The sequence below is a fragment of the Paroedura picta genome, chromosome 16 (assembly GCF_049243985.1).
Source record: "Paroedura picta isolate Pp20150507F chromosome 16, Ppicta_v3.0, whole genome shotgun sequence".
Taxonomy (NCBI): domain Eukaryota; kingdom Metazoa; phylum Chordata; class Lepidosauria; order Squamata; family Gekkonidae; genus Paroedura; species Paroedura picta.
In genome coordinates, this window is record NC_135384.1 from 1075716 (window position 1) to 1096542 (window position 20827).

At 59.7% G+C, this 20827-nt stretch overlaps 3 protein-coding genes across 3 annotated transcripts; all 3 read right to left on the reverse strand.

The window, feature by feature from the left end:
• Positions 1-11: 11 nt before the first annotated feature.
• PHF23 (PHD finger protein 23) lies at positions 12-4979 on the reverse strand. The gene is made up of 5 exons (XM_077314470.1): positions 4833-4979; positions 4370-4401; positions 3999-4091; positions 2283-2985; positions 12-1390 (listed from the first exon to the last, which is right to left on the reverse strand). Exons 1-5 carry the CDS (start codon positions 4852-4854, stop codon positions 1140-1142), a joined length of 1101 nt encoding a protein of 366 aa, XP_077170585.1. The 5' UTR covers positions 4855-4979; the 3' UTR covers positions 12-1139.
• Positions 4980-6222: 1243 nt separating this feature from the next.
• On the reverse strand, positions 6223-9008 carry GABARAP (GABA type A receptor-associated protein). The gene is made up of 4 exons (XM_077314478.1): positions 8514-9008; positions 7479-7557; positions 7052-7170; positions 6223-6832 (listed from the first exon to the last, which is right to left on the reverse strand). Exons 1-4 carry the CDS (start codon positions 8601-8603, stop codon positions 6764-6766), a joined length of 357 nt encoding a protein of 118 aa, XP_077170593.1. The 5' UTR covers positions 8604-9008; the 3' UTR covers positions 6223-6763.
• A 1759-nt stretch (positions 9009-10767) lies between these two features.
• Positions 10768-19945, reverse strand: CTDNEP1 (CTD nuclear envelope phosphatase 1). The gene is made up of 8 exons (XM_077314468.1): positions 19469-19945; positions 14455-14521; positions 14175-14293; positions 13661-13732; positions 12938-13054; positions 12533-12644; positions 11841-11925; positions 10768-11237 (listed from the first exon to the last, which is right to left on the reverse strand). The coding sequence occupies exons 1-8, from the start codon at positions 19568-19570 to the stop codon at positions 11177-11179; spliced, it is 735 nt and encodes a 244-aa protein (XP_077170583.1). The 5' UTR covers positions 19571-19945; the 3' UTR covers positions 10768-11176.
• Positions 19946-20827: the final 882 nt, after the last annotated feature.

A 20827-nucleotide genomic window follows, 5' to 3' on the forward strand; every position in this document is an offset into this window, starting at 1 on the left:
ACAGCGGCCTGTACAAGCGCCCAAAGGGTCCACGTCTTTTATTTACATTCAGAAACTCCGCCATGTACACCGTTGCAACTCCCAAGGGGGCCTCAACAACAACCCCCCCCCTGAGCAAAAGACCCGCCTCACGGGGGGCAGCAGGGGCAGAGCGGGGGGGGGGGCAGGAGCGTCCTGGAGAGGGGGCCCACGGTCATTCATCCCTGGCCACAGCCCTGTCCGGCGCTCGCTCCCTCTCAACAGGAGTCCTTTGCCTCCCTGCTCTTCCAGATCGCCCAGTCAGAAAACACTTAAATTGTCCCTTCTTGTTTCGAGAACAGCCCCCTACACTATTCCCCCTCCCCCCCAAAAAAGAATACCTGAAGGAATACTCTTAGCAACCAAAGTCTTCAGTCTCCTTGCTAATCCCTTTCCTAAGAGCATTTAAAAAAAATCCATGGCATTAAGCAAAAAAAATCTCCCAAAACCTAAAGATTAATTTTTTTAATGATATTTTCACTTGGATCCTTTCTCAACTGGACACCCGAAGCATCTTGGGGCAGTCGCACCCTGTGCCTTAGAGCCCTGCTTCTGGAGGAGGAGACAAAGACTTTGAAGAGTTCAAAAGGGGAGGGGCGTGTACAAAAAGCTGACCAACCTGGGAAACAGACAAAAAACCCAGCATGGCAGCGGGGGAGGATCTAACCTTTGCTTTCTGTCTATTTACAAGTGAACTTTGCTGGGGAAGAGCTAGAAAAAAAAAATGAAGATACTTCTACCTTCCCACTTCTACTGTCCTTGCCCCTTCCCAAAGTACAAAACAGGGACACTTGTTTGTTGACCTTTTCCACTCTCTTCCATGGTTTCAGCCTGGCAAAGCCTTCCCCTCCTTCTCCGAATAGGGAGGTGGGCCAGGATCAACCCCACAAGGGGAAAGGGGGGTGAGGTGAGGGGCATGTAACCGCCAGGCAGCATCTGCTGATCTTCCGAGGGTAGGACACCCCCCGCCCTCCTTCCCAGCACTGGGACTGTCACCAGCCCAAAGACCCCCAGGAACCGAGGCTCATTTGGATGCCCATCCAGAACAGACTCCCCACCCTGCCCAGTCTTTTGTCCCTCTGGGGCGGAAGTCTGGCCCAAAGCCATCCTCCCCCGACAGGCTAGGGCTCCCCGCCTCCCCTGGACGCAATGGTGGCTGCGGCTCCAGGTGCCACCGGCGGGAGCAAGGGCGGCAGCTGCTTTCGAGAGCCTTCTTTACACTTCTGGCAATAGAAGATGTCAGGAACGTTGGTCTTTTTGATCTTGGCGCACGAGAGATGGATCCAGGTCCCGCACTGGTTACACTCGATCATAGGCCGACCGGCAAATGGCTTCTGGCAGTAACATGTGATGAGGTCCCACGAATCGTCCCCTGGAGAGTCAGCAAGCAAAAGAAGAGGAAGAGAGAGGCAAAGTCAGAAGACAGTTCCATTGGTCACTGAAGATACTGACATCTGTCACAGGCGGACCAGCGCTGGAAGGACAGGGCTTTATTGTGGCTTCCTAGCTCTCAAGAAGGCGGACATAAGCTGTGAATAGGGTGGGCCCTGGAAAACAGGGCGACACTTTGGCAGAAACCTTGCAGTGGGGATACATGGCTAGTGCAGTGCTCTGTCACCGAACCTGGGATTTACCCCATGCTTAGAAGAAGCACGAGCTATGAGCAACGAAGCATGTGCTGTGCATAATTTGGATGCTACTCTGTGTGTGTTGCTGAGTTCAAAGTGGCAGGACTCATTTCTGGAACTGCAAGCAAGAAAACTAAGAGCCAGACATCATTAAAATCCAGCAGCTCTATGACAAAAACCAACAGTGTGGGGGGAAAGGAATAACAAGGGAAAGGGATGTGAACCTGGGTCCACACTGCTCATCAGACCAAGGCTTTTGAGCCAATGGAGACCTCTGGAATTAAGGCACAGCCAGAAAACGGCTGCCACAGCTTCCTTTGTTAGCTGTGTGGGCAGCTGCTGCCAAAGGAAGGTCAGAAGCTTGGCAGAGTCAAAGTCCCAACGGGACCCACCCACTTTCTAAAAGCCAAAAAAGGGGACCAGGCAGGAGGCAGGCAGGCCACTCCGAATTCATGCTCTAACTGAAGAAATCCACTTATTACTGAACTGAAGCATGGGGTCTCTGGAGCATGGAACTGGAGGTGCACCCAAAGGGCTGCGAAGGATCATGACTCAAAACTGGTCTTTAAAGCCCTCCCCCAATCCCACCATGGTCACTCAGTGTGTGAGTGAAGCTGACAGCCCCCAGTGCCTCACCTGACTCCACCATGATGTCCTCGTCCATCACCCGCATTTCCCCTTCGCTGGAACTGCCGTCCCCGTCCTGGCTGGTCTCCGTGCTGATGCCCTCCTTCCCTTCTGTGTCCTCACTCTTAATGGGGAAGCCAGCTGCCAAGAGCTCCGGGGGGGCCGGCACGCTGACCAGTGCTGCGGCCGCTCCCTCCTCCTCCCTGCCCGGCCGCAGAGCTACCCCCGCCAGAGGCATCACCGCCGCGGCCGTCTCCTCCTCCTCCGAGTCCGTCTCACTCAGCGAAGCCTTATGCTTCTTCTCCGAGCGTTCCGCTTTTTTCAACTTCCGCTTCTTGCTCTTTTTGATGCGCGAGCGCTTCTCCCCCCCCGGATCCCCCCGGCTGCGCTTGGGGCCCCCCGACTCCAGGGCGGCTTTGCGGTTCCTCTTGTCCTTCTTCCTATCGGCATTCGATTTGGGCCCCGCGAGTGGGGGTGGCTGCTTGCCCACAGGGTCCAAGTCAAAAAGGGAGTCCTTGAGCTTCATTTTCTCCAGCAGCGAACTGTCCGATTTCAGACGGCGGAAAGCTGCTTTCTTCTTCGAGGACTTGGCCTTCTTCACAAAGGTCTCAATGGTATGCAGGTCCGAGTGGGTTGACTCCCAGCCATCGCTGTCCACCACGCTCTCGGGACGGATGGGGGAGTTTGAGCCGGAGGGCGTCCAGTCGTTCTCCTGCGAGGCAGACAGAGAAGGTGAGTTCCCAGGCTGCCTGGGGGAGCCCCCAAAAGAACCGCGTTCCCTACTCCCAGACCGAGCACCTCAAATATATCCCCTGGCTCCCCAGAACCTAAGTTGCCCCACGTCAAGCAGCAGGGGCTGTAACCTCACCAAGAAGTGGACACACAAAGAATAACTGGAGACTAGCCAAGACCAGCCCTTGGGGCAAAGATGCCCTTGGGGACAGTGTTCCAAACAGCCATGAAATACACTGATGGCAGGGAACCATCCCCTAAGGCTCCCAGCGCAATTGCTAAAGCACGAAAGACCTGGGTGGGTGGGAGGGGGGACTTGCTTGCCTGGGAACCTCTGGTTAGGACTAGCCAGCCAGCGTGCATCCCCCAAAGGACCCTTGCTTCCAGGGAGACAGGTCTGGAGAGCAGGGGCAAGGGTCTGAGGCACGCACGGAGGACTGTGACCCAACATCCAACCCTCAACCTTCGCAGTGGCTTTTTAAAAGCCTTGGAAAGGCGTTTTGCAGCTCAGCATCTCTTTGGCCTGAGACCCAGCGGGGAGAGACCTCCCAAAGTGACTCCAAAGGAGACCTCGGTAACGCCGACAGGCCAGGAGTAAAGGGCAGCCGAGTGCACCGCAACTCCCACAATGCACCTGGGGAAGTCTCTGGGGCCAAACCCACTACAAGCAAGGACATGCCTGCCCCGCTGTGGCTCGGAGAGCAAACGACTACACTTCCCAGGATGCCACACGACGGCCAGGCTCCCAGCAAAATGGCTCCGCCCCAGCGCCATCTGGGAGGTGTAGTCCGCGAGGGTCCCGGAGCCAGCGAGCGAAAAAGGCACCGCACTAAAAACACGGAAAGGCGGCGCCGGAGCGGCAGGACCCGGGGCGCGCGGGAGAGGCGGCGGGAGGGGGGCGCCGTCTCCTGCGGGGGGGGGCGACTCCCGCCCCTCCCTCCCTCCCTCCCCCTCGCGGGCTCACTGGGGGGGGGGGTCGCGCCCCCCACTCACCTCCTTGGCGGCCGGGATGTAGCCCGCGTAGGCCAGGACGAAGCTGCAGAATTTGTTGAAGTCCTCGATGGTCCGGCGCCGCTTCTCGGGGGGCTGCAAGGGCGGGGGGGGGAGGAGGAGAGGCCGCTCAGGGGCTGCAAGGGGGCGGGGGGAACCGGGCGGGGGGTTCCGGGGGGGCGCCCAACCTCTCCCCTCCCCTCGGAAGAGGCTAGGCAGGCAGGCGGCGGGAAGGAAGCCCGCCCGGCGCACGCGGAGATGTTGCAAGCCCGGGGATCGGGGGGGGGGGGCGGTGGGAGGCGGCCCGGGGGGGGCCCTAGGACAGAGAGCCCCCTCCCTCCCCCGAGGCTTCCCGAGAGCCCCCCCGGCCTTACCTGCGTCTCCGGCTTGAGGGTCGGAGGCGGATCTGCAAGAGAAGGGGGGAGGCGGGTGAACGGGGGGGGGCGGCGGCTCGTGGCCCGCAGAAACCGCCGCGGAGGGGGGGAGAACCCGCAGCCCCCCCCCCACGACACTCGAAGGAAGGAAGGAACGGGCGGAAGGAGGGAGGGAGGGGGGGGAAGCCGGCGGCTGGATCGGGGCCTCGCCCCCTCCCCCGCCCCAACTTTCGCGGAGCCCCGAAAGGGAACCGCCGGTGGACCCGACCCCCCCCCCCCGCCTCGCTCCCGAGACCACCGCGGGAGGGGGGAGAAAGAGGGGGGTCCCGCAGGGCAGCCGCCCCCGCCCCACCGCGTGCTCCCCCTCCCCCCCCGTCCCCGCGGCGCCCTCCCCCAACTTCCTCCCGGCCCCCCGTGCGGCCAGCCCCCTCCTGCCCCCGCGCGGGTCCGCCGCCCCCCTCACCTTCGGGGCTGGGCTCCGCCATGACCGGCCGCCCCCTCCGCGCCTCGACGGCGGGCCCGGGGACCGCCCGCCCCCTCGCCCCCTGCGCGCTCCTCGCCCGGCCGCCCCGCCGCGCTCCCGGCCGCCCGGCTGCTCTCCTCCCCCCGCTCCGTCCGGTGCCGCCCGAGCCGACTCGAGTCCAGCCCGAGCTCGCCCTCCCCCTCCCCACTCTCTCGGAGCGCCTGGCCCCGCCCCGCCGCGCCGCCAGGCATCTCGGGAAGTGCAGTCCTCGCCGCCCAGCGCCCCCGGGGCCCCGCCCGCCCCGCACTACACGTCCCGGCAGGCAGCGCGGCCGCCCGGGCAACGCCTCGCCGCCGCTCGCTCACTTCCGCTTTTCGGAGCGCTCCGAGGGAAACAGACAAGCGCGCATGCTGGGAGTTGGAGTTTCCTCTGCCCGGAAGGCGGGAGCGCCGACTCTGAGGCTCCCGGGAGCTGTAGTCTTTGCAGAGGGGTAGCGAAGGCGATTGGGCGGTGGTTCGACGGGGGCTTTAATTCCTCAGTCCGAGTGAACTTGCAAGCCTCCCCCTGCGGTTCCCCTTCCCTGCCGGCGGGCTTGAGCCGCAGCCCCTAGCCACAGGTGCCCCATCAGCAGGGAATGTCCAGCCGCTCAGGGGGTTTGGTTTGCCTCCCCCTCGGCTGGCTTGCGAACTCACATCCCAGAGGAGAGGAAGCCTCTAGCTTTAGAGGGGGGACTTGAGTCTTTCCTCCAGGACTGCAAAGCAGCAGAAAAACACTAGATGGGTCTCACATGGACTCCAAGCGGGCAGCCCAGGCCGAAGCTGCTGAGCCAGTCGGGGAGGCACCACAATCCAAGGCAAGGCCAGTCTGCAGCTGACAAAGACTCCCAGCTTCAAAGCTGCCCACAAAGGTTGCGTATCTCCAGGCAGCAGCAAGGCCAGCACAAGGGCAGCTGAGATGAGCTTTTGTGGCCTTGAAGAATCCAAGTCTGTCCTCCAAACCCAGCAGTTTTGACCATTCATCCCCCCCCCCCACACACACACACACCAGATTCCCAACACAGGGTCTTCTGAGGCCATCATGCTTCCATTGAGAAGGACCCATCCCTCCTCCACCCGTTTCTGGCAGGGGCTCTAGTGCCATCTTTCACTACATCCAGGAACGGTTTTTGTGTCCCCTGCTCCAGGCCCTGTCAGATCTCCACAGAATGCCCAGGCCTATTTTTGTGGCTTCCCCCTAACCCCAAGGACTTTTGCCCCCAACCTAATCCCACCACCCAGATGGCAAGGGGCTTCTCCCAAAAGACCAATACATGCATGGATCAATAACTTGCAGCTAAGCTCCAGACGCCTTCCTTGTCAAGCAGCGCAAAGAACTTCCCTGGAGGCTCAAGTTCTTAAGTTGTTTTGTTTTAATTATTAGCATTCTCCATCCCCTGCTCTGGTTACACAAAGCACCAGGCAGAGCCCAACCCCAAGAGAAGAGCAAATTCAGGGCATGGTCGTGGAGCTGAGAGTTTGCAGGGGAGGATTTCTTTTGTTGTTGAGAATTTGAGATCCCCTAGTCCCTTGCCCTCCCCCCAAAAGAGGTGAAAAATGGGGTGGGAAGACAAAAAGAATGCAGGAGAAGAGAGGTATATTTTCTTGCAGCCGCAATCCCACAACCACTTCAACAGAAAGCCCAGGGCACAGCAGGGGGGAGATGTTAAATGAAAAAGAATGTGAGTAGTCATAACAGAAGGGGGCAGGTTCAAAAAGGGCGGGAGGGGGCACTCCATAAAGAAAAGAATAGAAAAGGGGGGGGGAACCCACAATCCTCCCTAATCCTGGGTCAAAAGGCTCTTGAACATAAAATCAACCACAAACAACAAAAAAAAGTGCAGGTCCCTTCAGGAGCACACGCCGCCCCGGTGGTATGGCAGGTGAAGGCAAGCCTTACATGCTGCCGTAGACGCTTTCGTCACTGTAAGCAATGTAAAGGAAGAAGTCCTCCTCGTGATGTTCCTGGCGGGAGGAAGGGAAGAGAAAGGGGCAGCGGTCTCAAGAACAGGGATTCCCAGAACAGTCGGCTACCGCTGGCCGTGGCAAACCCCCCCCCCCCCAACCCTCCCACAGAGAATCCTCCTGCTTCCTGCTTAGCAGTTTAAAGCCGTTGGGACTCTTCTAGGGCAGCCCACCCTATGGATGAGTGGGGGGCTTCCACGCGGTGCCACAGACACCTACCTGGTACAGCTGCCCCATGGTGGCACTGGTTGGGGGGATGACGTTGTTCACGAAGAAGAAAAGTGCGTCCTCGGCTCTGAGGTGGATCCTTTTCCGAATCAGGAAGTAGAACTGCCCGACTGGAAAAGAGAAGGGAGAGAAAGTTCTAAGGCGGAGGAGAAAAGGGCGTTGCATCAGAAAGCCAGGCATATTGTGGCCGGCCTTCTCATTTCCCCAGGGTCAACCCGCCACAAGCCCGAGACAAAGTGGGGCTCACACAACAAGGCCCTGCTTGTCTCACGCGATGCAAGGGGGATCCGGACGGCCCCGGCCGCTATCTGCACAGCTGACATTCAGACACCTCCCCTCCCACCTCAGAGCTGTCCGGGGGGCTCTGAGGCCCTTGCTTCAGCCCCCTTCCCTTCATTTGTTGCATCCAGGGGAGTACCTGTGAGGTCTGAAGGAACAAGGTACTTCTTCTTGTCCAGGTCGCCTATCCGGGCCTTTGGAGCCTTTTCCACAATGACCTGCAGGGGTTGACAGAGACGGGTGGCACTCGTGAAGGGCATGAAGCAGCAGCAGGAATTCAAGCCCAAACAGCAAAGCAGGCCTCCTAATTATAGGAATGGTTGAGCAATCAGGCACAGGGATGCCAGAATCCACCCTGGGAATCTCCTTCCCCAGGACAGGCTTGGTTGGGGACAGCCAGAACGGGACTTCCCAATGAGGCACCACAACTCACGGACGTCCTGTCAAAGAAACCTGCTTCCAATGCAGAACATGGCCTAAGAACGCAGGGATGCTTAAAGAAGAGGAAGAAGAGGAAAGCCCTCCTCCCTTTCAGAACCTGAAGGCAAGGAGACTTGCAAGGAACCTCTTCCAAAGCCGCGCAGGGAGTGGAAGCTCCTCGTGTCCCCATAAACTTCCCCACTGGTCACAGCTTTGGGTTTCAGGCAGGGCTTTTGGCTTCCCTTGCACCGAAGCCTCCCCAAATGCTCTGCCGAATGCATGTCCCCAGACGCCATGGCCTGGGAAGAAGAGGCCGCAGGGCCAGCAGGGCCGGTGGCTCCGAGCCCCCTTTGCGACTCCCGTGGGAAGGGAGGGGCCTGCACGGGAGGCCAGAGGCGCCGTCTCCGCTGGGGTAGAGGCTGCCCCCCCCTCCGGCTGCCCCCTCCCTCCACGGGGGCGACGAGATCTGGCGGCCCATAAGACAGCTGGCCGCCCCCCCCTTGCAGGCAGCCGGGGAAGCCCGGGGGGGTCTCGGGGGGGGGCGACGGAGGGCCGGACCGGGGAGGGGTCTCAGGGGGGGGGGGGCTGCCGGCCGGGAAGGGAGCCTGTGTCGGGGCTCGAGCGGAAGCGCCCCAGGATCGGGGCCCGGGCGGGCTCCGGGGTGGGTGGGGGGTGGGGGGCGGGGGCGACCCTCGCGGCGTCCCTGCGGGGGCGGGGCCTGAGCCGGGGGGCGGGGCTGGGGCGGGGGGCTCACCGGGACCCGATCCGGGTACTTCTTGCGGATCTTCTCGCCCTCGGAGCGGCGCTTCTCGAAGGGGTGCTCCTCCTTGTACACGAACTTCATGGCGGCGGCGGCGGCGGGAGGCGGGAGGCGAGAGCGCGACGGGGACGGACCGGGCCGGCCGCCTCACACCAAACACTCCCGCGCGCACGGATACCACCGCTCTCCGCCGGCGGCGTACGGAAACGGCGCAGCGCCCGCCCGACCCGCGCCCTTACGCCGAAATCGCAGCGCCCGGATCGTCGCTGGACGCCCTCGCTTACGCACGGGGCGCGCTGCTCGCGTATCCTGGGCGCCGCAACACCGCCTTCCGCCGCCCGGCCGGACCTGCGCACAAAAGCGGCGTGCGTTACGGCAAAGGCGGCGGATTACGCCGGCAGCGTAGGGCCTGCGTAAGCCCCGGAACCCGACGGGGGCCTTCCCCGAGGATCGGTGGCGCGTGCTCGCGGGCCTTCCTACCGGCCACGCGGATCCGCCGCGCCCGGAGCTCCCTCCCCGCAACGCAGCCGACAATAAAGCCCTGCGTCAGGGGCGATTCACGAAGCCTCCCGTGGCGCAAGCGCTGCGCCGTTTGCGTTGACGGGTTGACACCAAAACAAAGTAGTCCGGGGAGGGCGGCTTGTCGCCTCCCGGATATTTGGGTTGAGGGGGTCGCACCTCGCCAGCGGCGGCGGAAAGCGGAGCTCTCGAGGGGGCGGAGGAGACTCTGCTGAGCGAAGAGGGAGGAACAGCCGGGGTGGGGGGGGGGAGAAGAAATAGAGGCGCGGAAGGATCGCTCCAGGGGAGGCGGGCAGTAAAATGACAGGTCATGCGCCTGACGTCAGCCCAGAGGAATGGTCACGTGCGTTCGCCCCGACCAGTAGATCCGGCAAGAGAGTGGGCGGCCACGTGAGCAGACCAATCGCAGGAGGGGCGGGCCCGCGGCGTTGAGTGGCAGGCGGGGAGGGGGCCCCCAGGGACCAAATGCCTCCAAAGTCGCGCGCTTCGTGCTGTAGATGGCACGACAGCCCTGCAAGGCGGGCCAGGAGAGAAAGTCCGGTTGGGAAGGTCCGCCTCGCAGGAGGGGTAGAGGGGCTGGCTGTGCAAGCAGGAACCTCGAGCTGTAAAGGAAGTGGGCAGCCAGGACTGGAAGGGGCAGGGCGCAGGGCCCCCTCCCCACAGCAGCACCGGGAGAGCAGGGAAGAACCAGGCTTCTCTAAGCAGCACAAAAAGAAGAGGCACGTTGCTTGCAGAGGGCCAGGGAGGCAGAGGGGCCAGTGCGTCCGACTGGGAGGACAGTGGACCGGCTTCCGTTCCTTCCTCCGCTGGCAGGGGGCGGATCCAACTCCCCCTTCCCACCAGCACCTGCCTGAGTTGGCCTCAGAAGGGAAGGGAGCAGGATGCAGACGTAGCAAGGAGACATTTTTAGAACGCTCCGTGGCAACAGCCCCCTCTGCAACCCACGGCCCATATGTGCGCCCATCGAGTAGCAAGAGGCAGCCCAAGCCCGTAGGTGGCGACCGCAGAGCTGGGCAGGTGGCAGGGGTCCACGACTGCTTGCTTTGCCCAGGGGCTTCAGAACAGCACCGTTACCACCCTGCAGGAATCCCTGCTCTGCAAGCAGCTTGGTTTGGCTCCACTGGCCAAGGAAGGAGGCTCCCTTGGCACAGTAACTGAAGCACACTCAGCAAGGGGATCCAGAGCATCTTCGCACTTCAGCCCTTAATGTACCGCCCCTCCCCCTGCACCGACAGCAATAAAGCCATTGGGGAGAGGTAGAAGTGGAAACCAGCCTTCTTAATGCTGCCCGGTTCTGCCTTCCTTGAGCTCCTGACGCTGTTTCCTCCACCCGCCTCCTCTCCCTTCCTCAGAAGGACCCCCTCCCCAAAGCTCCTGTGCTCCTGGCTTCACATCTCTCCCCATCCCCTGCAAGGGAGAACTGGAAGATTACAGCTGGGGGGGGGCACAGAATAAGTACGTTCATTAATCATACTGTGTAGTCAAGCCTACTAAATATAGCTGCTGCCTATGGGCAGGGGGAATCCCTGGAAATGGGTTTTCAGTGCCCTCTCCCTCCTCCCCACCCCAAGGGACCATCCTAGGCACTGGGACAAGCCTCGCCTGTCAAGTCATGACCACAAGTCAGACTATCTAAGAAGCCCTTAACAGAGGAAGGGAGGGGGCCCTCTCTCCTTATCTGAACAGGAAAGTCTGAAGAGCGGAGAAAAAAGAAGCCACAGAAGGGAGCTCTTTGTACAGGGAGCTAGGTCTTTAAAATGAGAAACGCAGCCTCGTCTCAGAGTGTCCGTCGCACTCCGAGGTGCGTCTGGCTTGTTTCACCCCCTTTCTTGCCCATCTGCCTCCAAAGCAGCTGGAGTCGTGCCAACAGGGCCGGTGCCCCCCTCCCCCCAGCGTCTCTGTCGGTGTCCACCCTGCCGGTCGTCGAGCAGGTGCGCCGGGGAGGCACCGGCGGAAATGGAGGCGGGTGCCCGTGGGCTGGCGCGAGGGAAGGCCGGCTGGCGCCGAGTCCGTTCCCGGCCGCTGCGTGGAGTCCAAGCACGGTCACCGGAGTCCCAGTGGCAAGGATGGGGGGCGGGCCCAGTGGCGGGATAAGGCAGAGGTCGTGGGCCAAACCCTGAAGAAAGGAGGAGCCGCCGTCACCAAAGGCGATGCTGGTGGAGGTTCCTACTGAGCACTGACCGGACGTCCGCGGTGAACCTGCAGGGAGTGGCCAAGAGTGAGCACAGCTCTCCCGGGATAACCCTCTTCGCCAAACCCCTCCCACTCCATGGCTCTCCAAGCTCGCTATCTGCCCTGGGCCAGCTTTGGAACGCCCTCCCATGGGAGGCTGGTCCGTTTCCTATCACAGCCGTCTGCCAGGGGGAGGCGTTCTTTGGGGTTTGGTTGGCAACCCAGCCTGGCCTGATTGGGTGGGGGGGCAGTGCAGGGATATCTTTAAGGCTGTAATGAAAGCTCCGCAGAGCAACGGACGTTCCAATAGAGCCCTCTCCGTGTTGCCAAGTATTGAGGCGGCACCGATCCGTTACTTTCTGGTGAAGGAGGGGAGCAGGCGTCTCCTCGCAGGAGTGTGATCGCCCGAGGAAACTGTCGGAAACTGACAGCCAAAAGAAAGACGGTGTGGCGTAGAGGTTTCGAGGGCCTGGGAGAGCCCCACAGCCACAAGGCTCACTGGGTGGCCTTATTCTTTAAAACGTTTTTATGTCGCCTTGATCCTGACCAGGGCCCACGAGGCGGCACACATGAAAAGATGTCAACATCTGTACAATCCCCCTCCCCCCCCCCGGGCCGCCCGGCCTTTACCTCAAGGCATCCAGCATGGGCAGCAGGTTGAGGAGAGCCGTGTCGCTGGGGTCGCTGAACCAGGACTTGATGGGGATCGCGTTGTCTGCCAAACAACACACCGGCCTTAGCCACCATTTTGCCCTTTTAAACCTGGCCTTGTTCCGACTGAGAAAAACCACTTTAGGAGGGGCTGCTGCCTCCTCCCCCCACCTTTCCTTGCAACTCGGGAAACTAACCTGGCCATGGAGAGAGCGGAGCCCCAATGAAGAGAGCCGGAATCCAAGAGCATCTTATCATGTTACAGACTAACAGAATTGCGGCAGGGTGTGAGCTTTTGTGTCACGACTCATCTCAAGTGGGGGGCTGAAGTGAGCAGCCACAAGCCCTCTCAGTCCCAGAGGATGGCTCACCTCCCGACAGACTCCCAGGGCGACCCATCTCGGGCTAGTCCGAGTGGACGAGAACTGACCCACAGCTCCAGAGCCCCTCGGCTACCAACCTCCCTCCAGCCCACTCTCGGCCCACCCCACCTTCACAGGGCTGTTGTAGTGACGCAGACGGGATACCCCCCAAGATAACACCCGGACCTCTTTGCAGGAAGGGGGGTTGCCATAGGAATGCAGGAGGGACATGAGAAATGGGGGCTGCGGAGCAGGGATGAGGAAGCCCTTCCCATCCAGCCCCCCCACACACACCGAGTCTGGCCCTACCTGGATGACTCCTGTATGCACCTGGTGAGTTATCCAAGATGACTATGCTGGACAGGTCGCTGTGCACGACCGAAAGGTCCTTGATGTAACTGCCCAGCTCCAAAGTGCAGTGCTGGAGGGAGAGAAGCAGTGCTGGTCAGAGTCCTCCGTTGCCTGGTGCTCCCCTCACTGGGGAGACACCTCCCAGGACCCCAGAGAACAAAGAGATGGGCAGGGGCTGTAGCAGGAAGCGGAGAGACCGGTGTAGCCTGGCCAAGGAGCAGCCACTGAGAAGAGACCGCTCAGCTTGGCCAGGGGAGAGCCCAGAAAGCAGACAAGGATTAGGCCAGGACCCTCTGGCCACCGGGGGTCACAAGGGATCCTTCCTCTCCCCGCAGTCCCGAGGTGGGGGGGCACGAGGCCTACCTGTCTGTAGAATCTCCTCTTCAAGATGCTCCTATTATTGTCTAGCTTGTCAGCCACAGCGGAGCCGTAGATTTCCATGCTGGCTGTAAAGACCACCAGCTCATACCACTGGCTCACCTGGGGAGGGGCGGGGGGAGCAAGCAAGACGGACAGCAGGAAGGTCAGTGGCAGCCGTGGCAAAGCGTGACATCCACGCCGCAACCATCCCAATCTTCAGGCTCCCATCAACCCCTGTGCATGGCCTTGACAAACAGTGCTGTTAAAGTCTTAAAGATGCACAAAACTGAGGGCAGGGGAGGCACTTTTGTGAGTCACTTTCGACAGCTGAAGAAGTGAGCCGGGATTCAAGGCTCTTGCGTTCAAGGCTGGCTTCAAAAGTAGAAAATCAGCCGCCGCCCCTTCCAGGCAGGGCTTCCCCGTTCCTCTCATGCAGCCCTGGAGAAGAGAGGCCAGCAGCAACCCGGGGGTCGGCCCATATCTGAAGAGCACCTTCTGGTCTCATTTGAGGCAAAAGGTCCAGCAGCTCCTTCAAGCACCAACTGTGTGCCTTGTTCTTCTGACCATCTTAATTGCCCTCCAGGGGGGAGCTGGCCAAGGAAAAAGGCAGCACACCTGTCCTGGCTACCACCCGAGGCAGACAACTCCTCCTTTCCCAGGCGACATACCCTAGTTCTCACCCTCACCCTCAACACACACACCACAAGGAAGTTCTGTGGGGCTTACCACTTCTAGAAAAAAGTCCACATGTGGCCTCTTATGTACAAAAAAGCGGACTGGGTGCTTGTCTATGACAACCTGGAAAAGAGAGGGCGGAAGAGACACATTTAGCAGAGGCCTGCAACAACACCTGCTATGACTTGGGGGCAGTGGGCTTGGCCCTGGGCTGGGGTCCCAAGACGCTCCCACCTGCCTCCAATATGGGCTGGGCCTTTGCCCTCCAGATCCACCCTAGCACTCGCTTAGAGTCATGGAGTTGGAAGGGACCTCCAGGGTCATCCAGTCTAACCCCCTGCGGAATGCAGGAAATTCACAACTCCTTGCCCTACACAGTAGCCCCAATTCCGTGCCCAGATGATGTTGTTGTTGTTGTCAGGTGCGAAGTCGTGTCCGACCCATCGCGACCCCACGGACAATGATCCTCCAGGCTTTCCTGTCCAAACCCCCAGAATCCCCGGCCAGTCTGGCCGGGAGGAAATTTGCCTCCTGACCCCAAAGTGCCGCTTGCCTTCCATCTCACCTTAAGGATGAAGTCGGGGGGTGTGCCAGGCCTCACTGTGGGCCTCAGGACCCCGTCGTGATGGGAGTGGATGAGCGTCTCGTCCAGGTCTAGGACAAGAATCTTTCTCTTCACCTGATCTGCCAAGGAAGGGACGGGGGACAAGGGAAGCGGACGTGGTCAGAGGCCCCCCAGGGGCTGCACTTCTTTGCCCTCCTCCCCACAGGCCCCTGGAATGCCAGGAAGAGATGCAACAACCCCCCCCCCAAAAAAAAACCATCTTGGTCAGGGCCACACTTACTGAGCCGTTCCCGTGAGACTTTGGAAAGGGGAAGGATATCGTAGCGCACCGTCTGATACTGGATCACCTGCCGGAAGGGAAAGAGAGGAGTCTGAATGTTGGCTGAAGACAGCGTCCCTTCATGACACCACTGACGGCACAAATGTTTGTACGCAGAGTCACACTCACAACTCCCCGGTGGAAATTCATGCACAGAATAATGGGGAGAGTGTGTGTATAAGGCAGGGGCGGGGGGAGGAGGAGCTTGGCTGGCTGTCCAGTCACAGCGACCCCGGAAACAGTTTTCAAGGCAAGAGACTCCCAGAGGCGCTTTGCCGCTGCCTGCCTCAGGCACAGTGACCCGGGACTTCCCTGGTGGTCTCCCAACCAAGTCCTGACCCGCTCTGTCCACCTCTTGCCTTGAACACCCGCCTGGGCTGCCACGAATCAGCCGCAACTGGAACGCACTTTCAGCACCATCAAAGGCTGTCCCTGACCTGCATGGTCCAGCCTATCCAGATCTCATCAGATTTCGGAAGCTCAGCAGGGTCGGTCCTGGTTGGTTCCTGGCTGGGAGCCCAGCAAGGAAGTCCAGGGTTGCTAGGCAGAGCCAGCCAATGGCAAGATGCCCCTGAATGTTGGCAGCGACTTGCTGGCACTCCTCGTTTGCGAACGGGGACCGGGCTTTCCGAGCAACGGGACAACGCCAGGGCAGGATCTCAACGTTCCACCACTGCCCAAGTGGGGGTGAAAAGCACCCAAGAGGGGCGTACTTGTTGGAGGGCATCTCGAGCACATCTCTGCAGAGGCAGCACACGCATTTTCTCAAGAAATAAACTCACACTCAACCGTTATATTGACAGCAGCAAATCCAGCCGTGAGGCAGGACCCACCCCTGAACACGAGATTTTTGAACCCCAGAAGGCCCAGAGCGCCTCCCAGAAAAGCCCTCTCTGTGCAAGACCTGCTGAGTCCCTGGGAGGGCGCCACCGCTCAGTGGCAGAGCCCAGGCCCAGGGCCTGGAAGGCAGCAGCTCCCTCTGGGCCAAGGGAGGGACTCCTCGGGAGGCAGCTCCTTTTCTCTCCTCCTGCCACCAGTTCTATTCCTGTCCTTCACCTGCTCCCTTTCCTCAAACGGCCTGCCCCTCTGCTGCAAGGGCATCAGGGTGGGCACAGACCCAACGACCGCACGGCAGCTGCCCCTCAAGAGCCCCTGCAGCCACCTGCACGGCTGACACCCCTCCCAGCCCCTCTTCCCAAATTAGCCAATCCAACCTCCCTGCTCTGCGATTGGCTTCTGGTCTCTGGCCTGTCTTCCCAGCGCAAAGGGCCAAGGGGAACCAACAGAGGGAGGGAGACTCCTGTCCCCTGTGTGGGTCATGCTCTGTGGTGGGGGCACACCAGGAACCTGAACCCAAGCAGATCTCAGGGGCCCAGGGAAGAATTCTGCATTATCCTGCATGGATCCCCACCAAGAGAACGCAGAACTCTGCCCACCCCCCTATCTTGAAGGACGCTGCAAGGCAGCTTGTACAGGAATCCCAGGTGGTCGCCAGAACTACCCGAATCCTGAGTAGACCCAGACAAGTTTTAGCAAGGCTATGTGCCCTCAGTGGTACTTCAAGAGCTGGAATCATGTCTAGCTGCTCTTTACAGACCAAAAGGACGGGGGAGATTGAAGCTTTTGAGCAGACCTTTGACAAAAGGAGCAGTGTCTCTTGAAAGCTTGTCTCCTAAAAACCTCTTCTGGTGCCACCGTACTCGCATGCAGCTCTTCTACCGCTGACTGACACAGTTACCCTCTGAAACGATCCTATTTTGGGTCTCTCCACCTAAGTACTCATCCCAACTGCTGAAGCCAACAGAGACCACATTCTGCACACTGCAAGGCCCTCTCCGTCTTTGGGGGAAACGGAACAAAAGCCTGAAATGCAGACATTTCAAACAGCTCCCCTGCCACGACCTTCCCATCCCTAGGGGAAAGCCCTGTTATTCTCAGAAGCAGCCATACCTGCTGACACGCAGGTCTGAGGGTGGGCGGGCTCCCTTTTGCCCTCACTTGGCGTGGAACCTGTCCTCCCTTCGGCCTCTGCTGGCCTAGGCCCCTGTCCCAAGCTTTGCGAGTCCAGGAACTTGCTCCTTTAGTCAGAAGGCTGAGCTGCTACGAATGAGCTCGCACCAGCTTCAGAGTTCAGTTCAAGGTGCTCATCAGTTTAAGGCCCCTCATGGTCTGGGACTGGCTCTCCTTGTATCGACTCCTGTGCCAGCGATGCACCTCACACCGATGCCTGGCCCCAGGGCACACCCTCTGCCCATTCTGAGATATTTTCATCCATCACCTTATGTTGTGGAACAGGTAGCAGAGGTGGACCAGAAAGCATCATCCCCGAGGGCTTCTCACAAAGAGCCGGCAAGGACTGCTGTTTTTTTCCCTGGAGAGCTTTTCGGCAGGGGCCGCTATTTAAACCAAAATGTACAGCGAGTATGTACTGAGAGCCAGTTTGGTGTAGTGGCATGCCAGGTTCGATTCTGCGCTCCCCCACATGCAGCCAGCTGGGTGACCTTGGGCTCGCCACGGCACTGATAAAACTGTTCTGACCGAGCAGGAATCTCAGGGCTCTCTCAGCCACACCCACCCCACAGGGTGTGTGTTGTGGGGAGAGGAAGGGAAGGCGACTGTAAGCCGCTTTGAGCCTCCTTCGGGTAGGGAAAAGCGGCATATAAGAACCAACTCTTCTTCTTCTTCTTCTGAATTGGGCCCGACGCCTTTGGAGGGTTTTCTGGTTTGAGACACATTTGAGTTTTAGGCATGCCTGGACTTCCACGATGGTCCCCCACCCAAGGACTAACCCTGCTTAGCTTCTGAGGTCTGAGAAAACTGGGCCAGCTTGGCCCTTCGTGGTCAGGGCACCGCCTGTCTTGGCGTATTGACCCTGGGCTTCCTAAGTGGTCCACGCAAAGAGGGCTCTCCTGAGCGCAGCGTTTCTCCCCTAGCCAGCCGCTGGGTACTCGACAGTCATTGCAGCTGACTGTTTGCCCAACTTCCTCCAAAACAACCCTCCACCGCTAGCCTCAGGGGGAGGACAGGCTGCAACCAGAGCCCAGGCTCTGCTAGGAAGGGAAGTCAAGCAAGCAATGGACACACACCTCCTAACTTCCGTAGCCGGAACACACACAGGCACTCAAGAGCACTTTCCTCAGTACTGCCCTACCCCAAAAGCAAGTATTTTAAGTGCTGCCACAATTTCTCTTGAGGGCAGCCGTTTCAGGGCCAGAAGGAAACCAAAGGCGCTTTTCAATCCAGGCTTGGAAGCTAATTTGCACCGTTAATTTACGAGATTAATGTTCCCCAGAAGCAAGGGATCACTTGACCATATACCCCAAACAACAGCCTGTGTATTTCTGACTTTCACGAAGCATACAGTTGCCAACTGGGAAATGGGGACAAGAAGACACTGTGTATTAGAACAAAGTTTGAGTCCAGTGGCACCTTTAAGACTAACAGGGTTTAATTCTGGGCATAAGCACTCATGGTCTCCAAGGTGCCACTGGACTCAAACTTTATTCTTTCAGGCCAATGTGGCAAACCCACCTGACTCTAATTCACTGTACAACAAGCTAACAGTTGAGCCAAATGACAAGAAAAGAGTCTCATGTGTAGTGGGGCTTGGATCCTATTTCCAGGAGGCACTTGCAGTAAACACCCCTGCCAGTGCTTCCCCACTGCAAGACACCCACCAAAGCAGCCAATGTTTCCAAGTCCCAATTTACAGAGACAAAAACTGAGGCAAGCACCAAGGTCAAGACAACAGCGAGTCGACAGCAGAGGCAGGGAAGCCTGGAAACACTGCCCACCAAAATGCTGCCTGACCTCACTGGCTGCTCTAACACAAGGAGGAACAACCCCCTCGGGTCACCTTCTCCAGCAGCTCTGGAAAGAAAAATGAGCACTATGTAAAAGTCTCAAAGGTGTTTTCATCACTATACACGACCTGTCTTTGTTGTGCAATTGTGTTAACTTTGACAAGCAAAAATAATAAGCCAATTTTCAACACGAAAACTCAACAATCCCAGTCCCATTTGAACTCTGGATCCCTCGGTGAATCCAGGCATCCCATCTGCCTCCCTCAAACTCTCCTCAAGCTTGCCTCTGGCACCACTGGAACGGCGCTGCCACAGAAGCAATGCAAGCAGACAGAGGGCAGCTCGTCTGCTCTGAGATGCTGTCAACTGAAATCACATCCACTCTAACAATCTGGACCAATGGAACAAATTTAGAGTCCAGTCAGGCACCTCCAAGACCAACACGGTTTTATTCAAGGCACGAGCTTTCGTGAGCAGGTGCACTGAGTTAGGTGTGTGTCCATGAGAAAGCTCATACCTTGAACAAACTTTGCTAAGTCCTTGAGGTGCCTGGCTGGACTCTAAATTTGTCCTGCTGCTACAGACCATCATGGCTGCCCACTTGAACCAGTGACAGTTTAGCAGGCAGACGCCTAAAAGCAAGACCAACACACAGGCTCCTTTGTGCCTCCGGCTGCACCAGAGCGTTGGCTTCCCTTCCTTTGGTTTCCGACTCGTAGGAAGGAGGAAAGTGAAACCGAAATGGCCGGGAGAGCGGGGAGTGAGGAGGAGGTCCACACAAAACGGTCAATAAATAAATTTCCCGGAGATTCCCTCAAGCCCAAGAGGCGCCTCCGGCTTTCATGCAGATGCACCACTGCCCATCTCCCCCCAGGCTAACCCCGTGGGAGAGGAAGAGGCCCCGCCGTGGGCCCGAACCGCACAAGGGCCCCTGGAAACTCTCCCCGAGGGGGGGTCTCCCTCCCACCTGTCAAGGCAGCTCGCCGGGAAGAGCTACGCGGCCCTTCGCCGGACGCCAACCCCGCGACCACCTCCTGCGGGGGGGGGAGAGGGGGCTGCAGAAGGAGCCCGGGAAAGCCCCCCCCGCCTCCCCGAGGCGTCAGCGAAGGGGGTCCCGGAGCACGTCGCCCCCCCGCCCTTCCTCCCCCCTCTTCCCCGGGGCCGGGACTCACGGTGCGGGCCTGTCGCCGCAGGAGGTACAGCAGGAAGCCCCAGAGCTTGGCGGCGAAGGCGAGGAAGGCGCGGAGGCCGAGCAGGCACTGGGAGCGCATCATCCCGCCGGCGGGCCCCGCCGCGCCCCCGGCCCGGCCCAGCTCCGCCAGGACGGCAGGAGGGGGGGGAGGAGGAGGGGGCCGGGGCGGGTGGGGGTGGGGGTGGGAGGGAGGGGGCGCCGAGGCGGGCGCGGGGCCCGGCCGCCCTCCTCCTGCCGCCCTCAGCCCGTGCCCGCGGGCTCCGCCATGCGCGCTGCCGCGACGGCCGCTCTCGGTCGCTACCGGCTCCGGGGGAACCGCTCCCCCCGCCCCGCCGACTCTCGGCTCTGCTCCAGGCCACTTCCGGGGCAACCGACCAGGGCGGCAGGAAGCGCTTCCGGGGCAGCCAGAGGACCGCCCAATGAGAAGGCGAACAGACGCAGCCGCCGTGCCTTGGGAGCGGGAGGAGGGAGGAAAAGCGCGGGGGTGGCGCGCATGCGCTGTCGGTGGAGGACGGCGGGAAGGATGCCGAAAAGGGAGGTGCGTCCGCGTGGTGCTGCCGGCTCGGATTGGAGGCTTATTTTTGCGCATGCGTCTCACGGTCCACGACGACAGAAGGAAAACGCGCGGCCCGAAGAGCTAAAGAACGCATGCGCCGAAGAGCCGAGCGGGCGGATAGGAACAGTTTAGAGATTCCAGAAAGGGGCGACGCCGTGACGATAGCGGTGGGCGTGGCCAATACAAAGGTGGGGAAGTAGTGGGAGGACAAGGGGCGTGGCTGGACTGACAGTGGGAGGAGCCAATTGAAGAAGCCAATAGAAAAGCGGAAGCGGGTACAGAACGCGGCCACAGGGGAGGGGCTGACAGTCCTTTTAAAGGAGCGATCGGGGGATGGGGCGGGACTGGGATCCATGAGGTCCCTTTTTGCAAACTCCGACATTCCTGGCTCCAGGAATAGCTCCTGCTTCGGCTACGAACTCCTGGAAGTTGGTGGCTCTTTGCAATTGCAGGTCAACTGCACTTGGCGGGCAAATGAAGCCTATTTCCACTTTGCATGGGCTGAAACTAGGATCTAAAATTGCCGATTTTTCTCCAACTAAGATCAAATGGAGTGACCCTAGAGCAGATCCACGGATCACATTAAACTGGCCGCTATCCATACATTAAAAGTCACCTAGAAAAATAATATTCTGACTCGGGGCATAAGTAGGGAGTGCTGTGACCTCACTGTTCTTTCATTTGTCCGTGAGTGTGGCCTCATAGGCCACTGAAGGGCTCCCAGGCAAGAAAGATCTGGACCATTTCCTCACATTCTTTTTTATCCATTCTTTTATCCATTCT

Excerpts from the sequence above, each read along its gene's own strand:
- PHF23 (XM_077314470.1), bottom strand. The coding sequence starts at position 4,854 with ATGGCGGAGCCCAGCCCCGAAG. Across the intron at positions 4,092-4,369 it reads CCCTCAAGCCGGAGACGCAG|CCCCCCGAGAAGCGGCGCCG; the intron begins GTAAGGCCGGGG and ends CCGCCCTTGCAG. Across the intron at positions 1,391-2,282 it reads GGACATCATGGTGGAGTCAG|GGGACGATTCGTGGGACCTC; the intron begins GTGAGGCACTGG and ends CTGACTCTCCAG.
- GABARAP (XM_077314478.1), bottom strand. The coding sequence starts at position 8,603 with ATGAAGTTCGTGTACAAGGAGGAGCACCCCTTCGAGAAGCGCCGCTCC. Across the intron at positions 7,558-8,513 it reads AGTACCCGGATCGGGTCCCG|GTCATTGTGGAAAAGGCTCC; the intron begins GTGAGCCCCCCG and ends CAACCCCTGCAG. Across the intron at positions 7,171-7,478 it reads TGTTCCTTCAGACCTCACAG|TCGGGCAGTTCTACTTCCTG; the intron begins GTACTCCCCTGG and ends TCTCTTTTCCAG.
- CTDNEP1 (XM_077314468.1), bottom strand. The coding sequence starts at position 19,570 with ATGATGCGCTCCCAGTGCCTGCTCGGCCTCCGCGCCTTCCTCGCCTTC. Across the intron at positions 13,055-13,660 it reads TGGACTTTTTTCTAGAAGTG|GTGAGCCAGTGGTATGAGCT; the intron begins GTAAGCCCCACA and ends GCCCCTCCCCAG. Across the intron at positions 11,238-11,840 it reads CCCATGCTGGATGCCTTGAG|GTTCACCGCGGACGTCCGGT; the intron begins GTAAAGGCCGGG and ends CACTCCCTGCAG.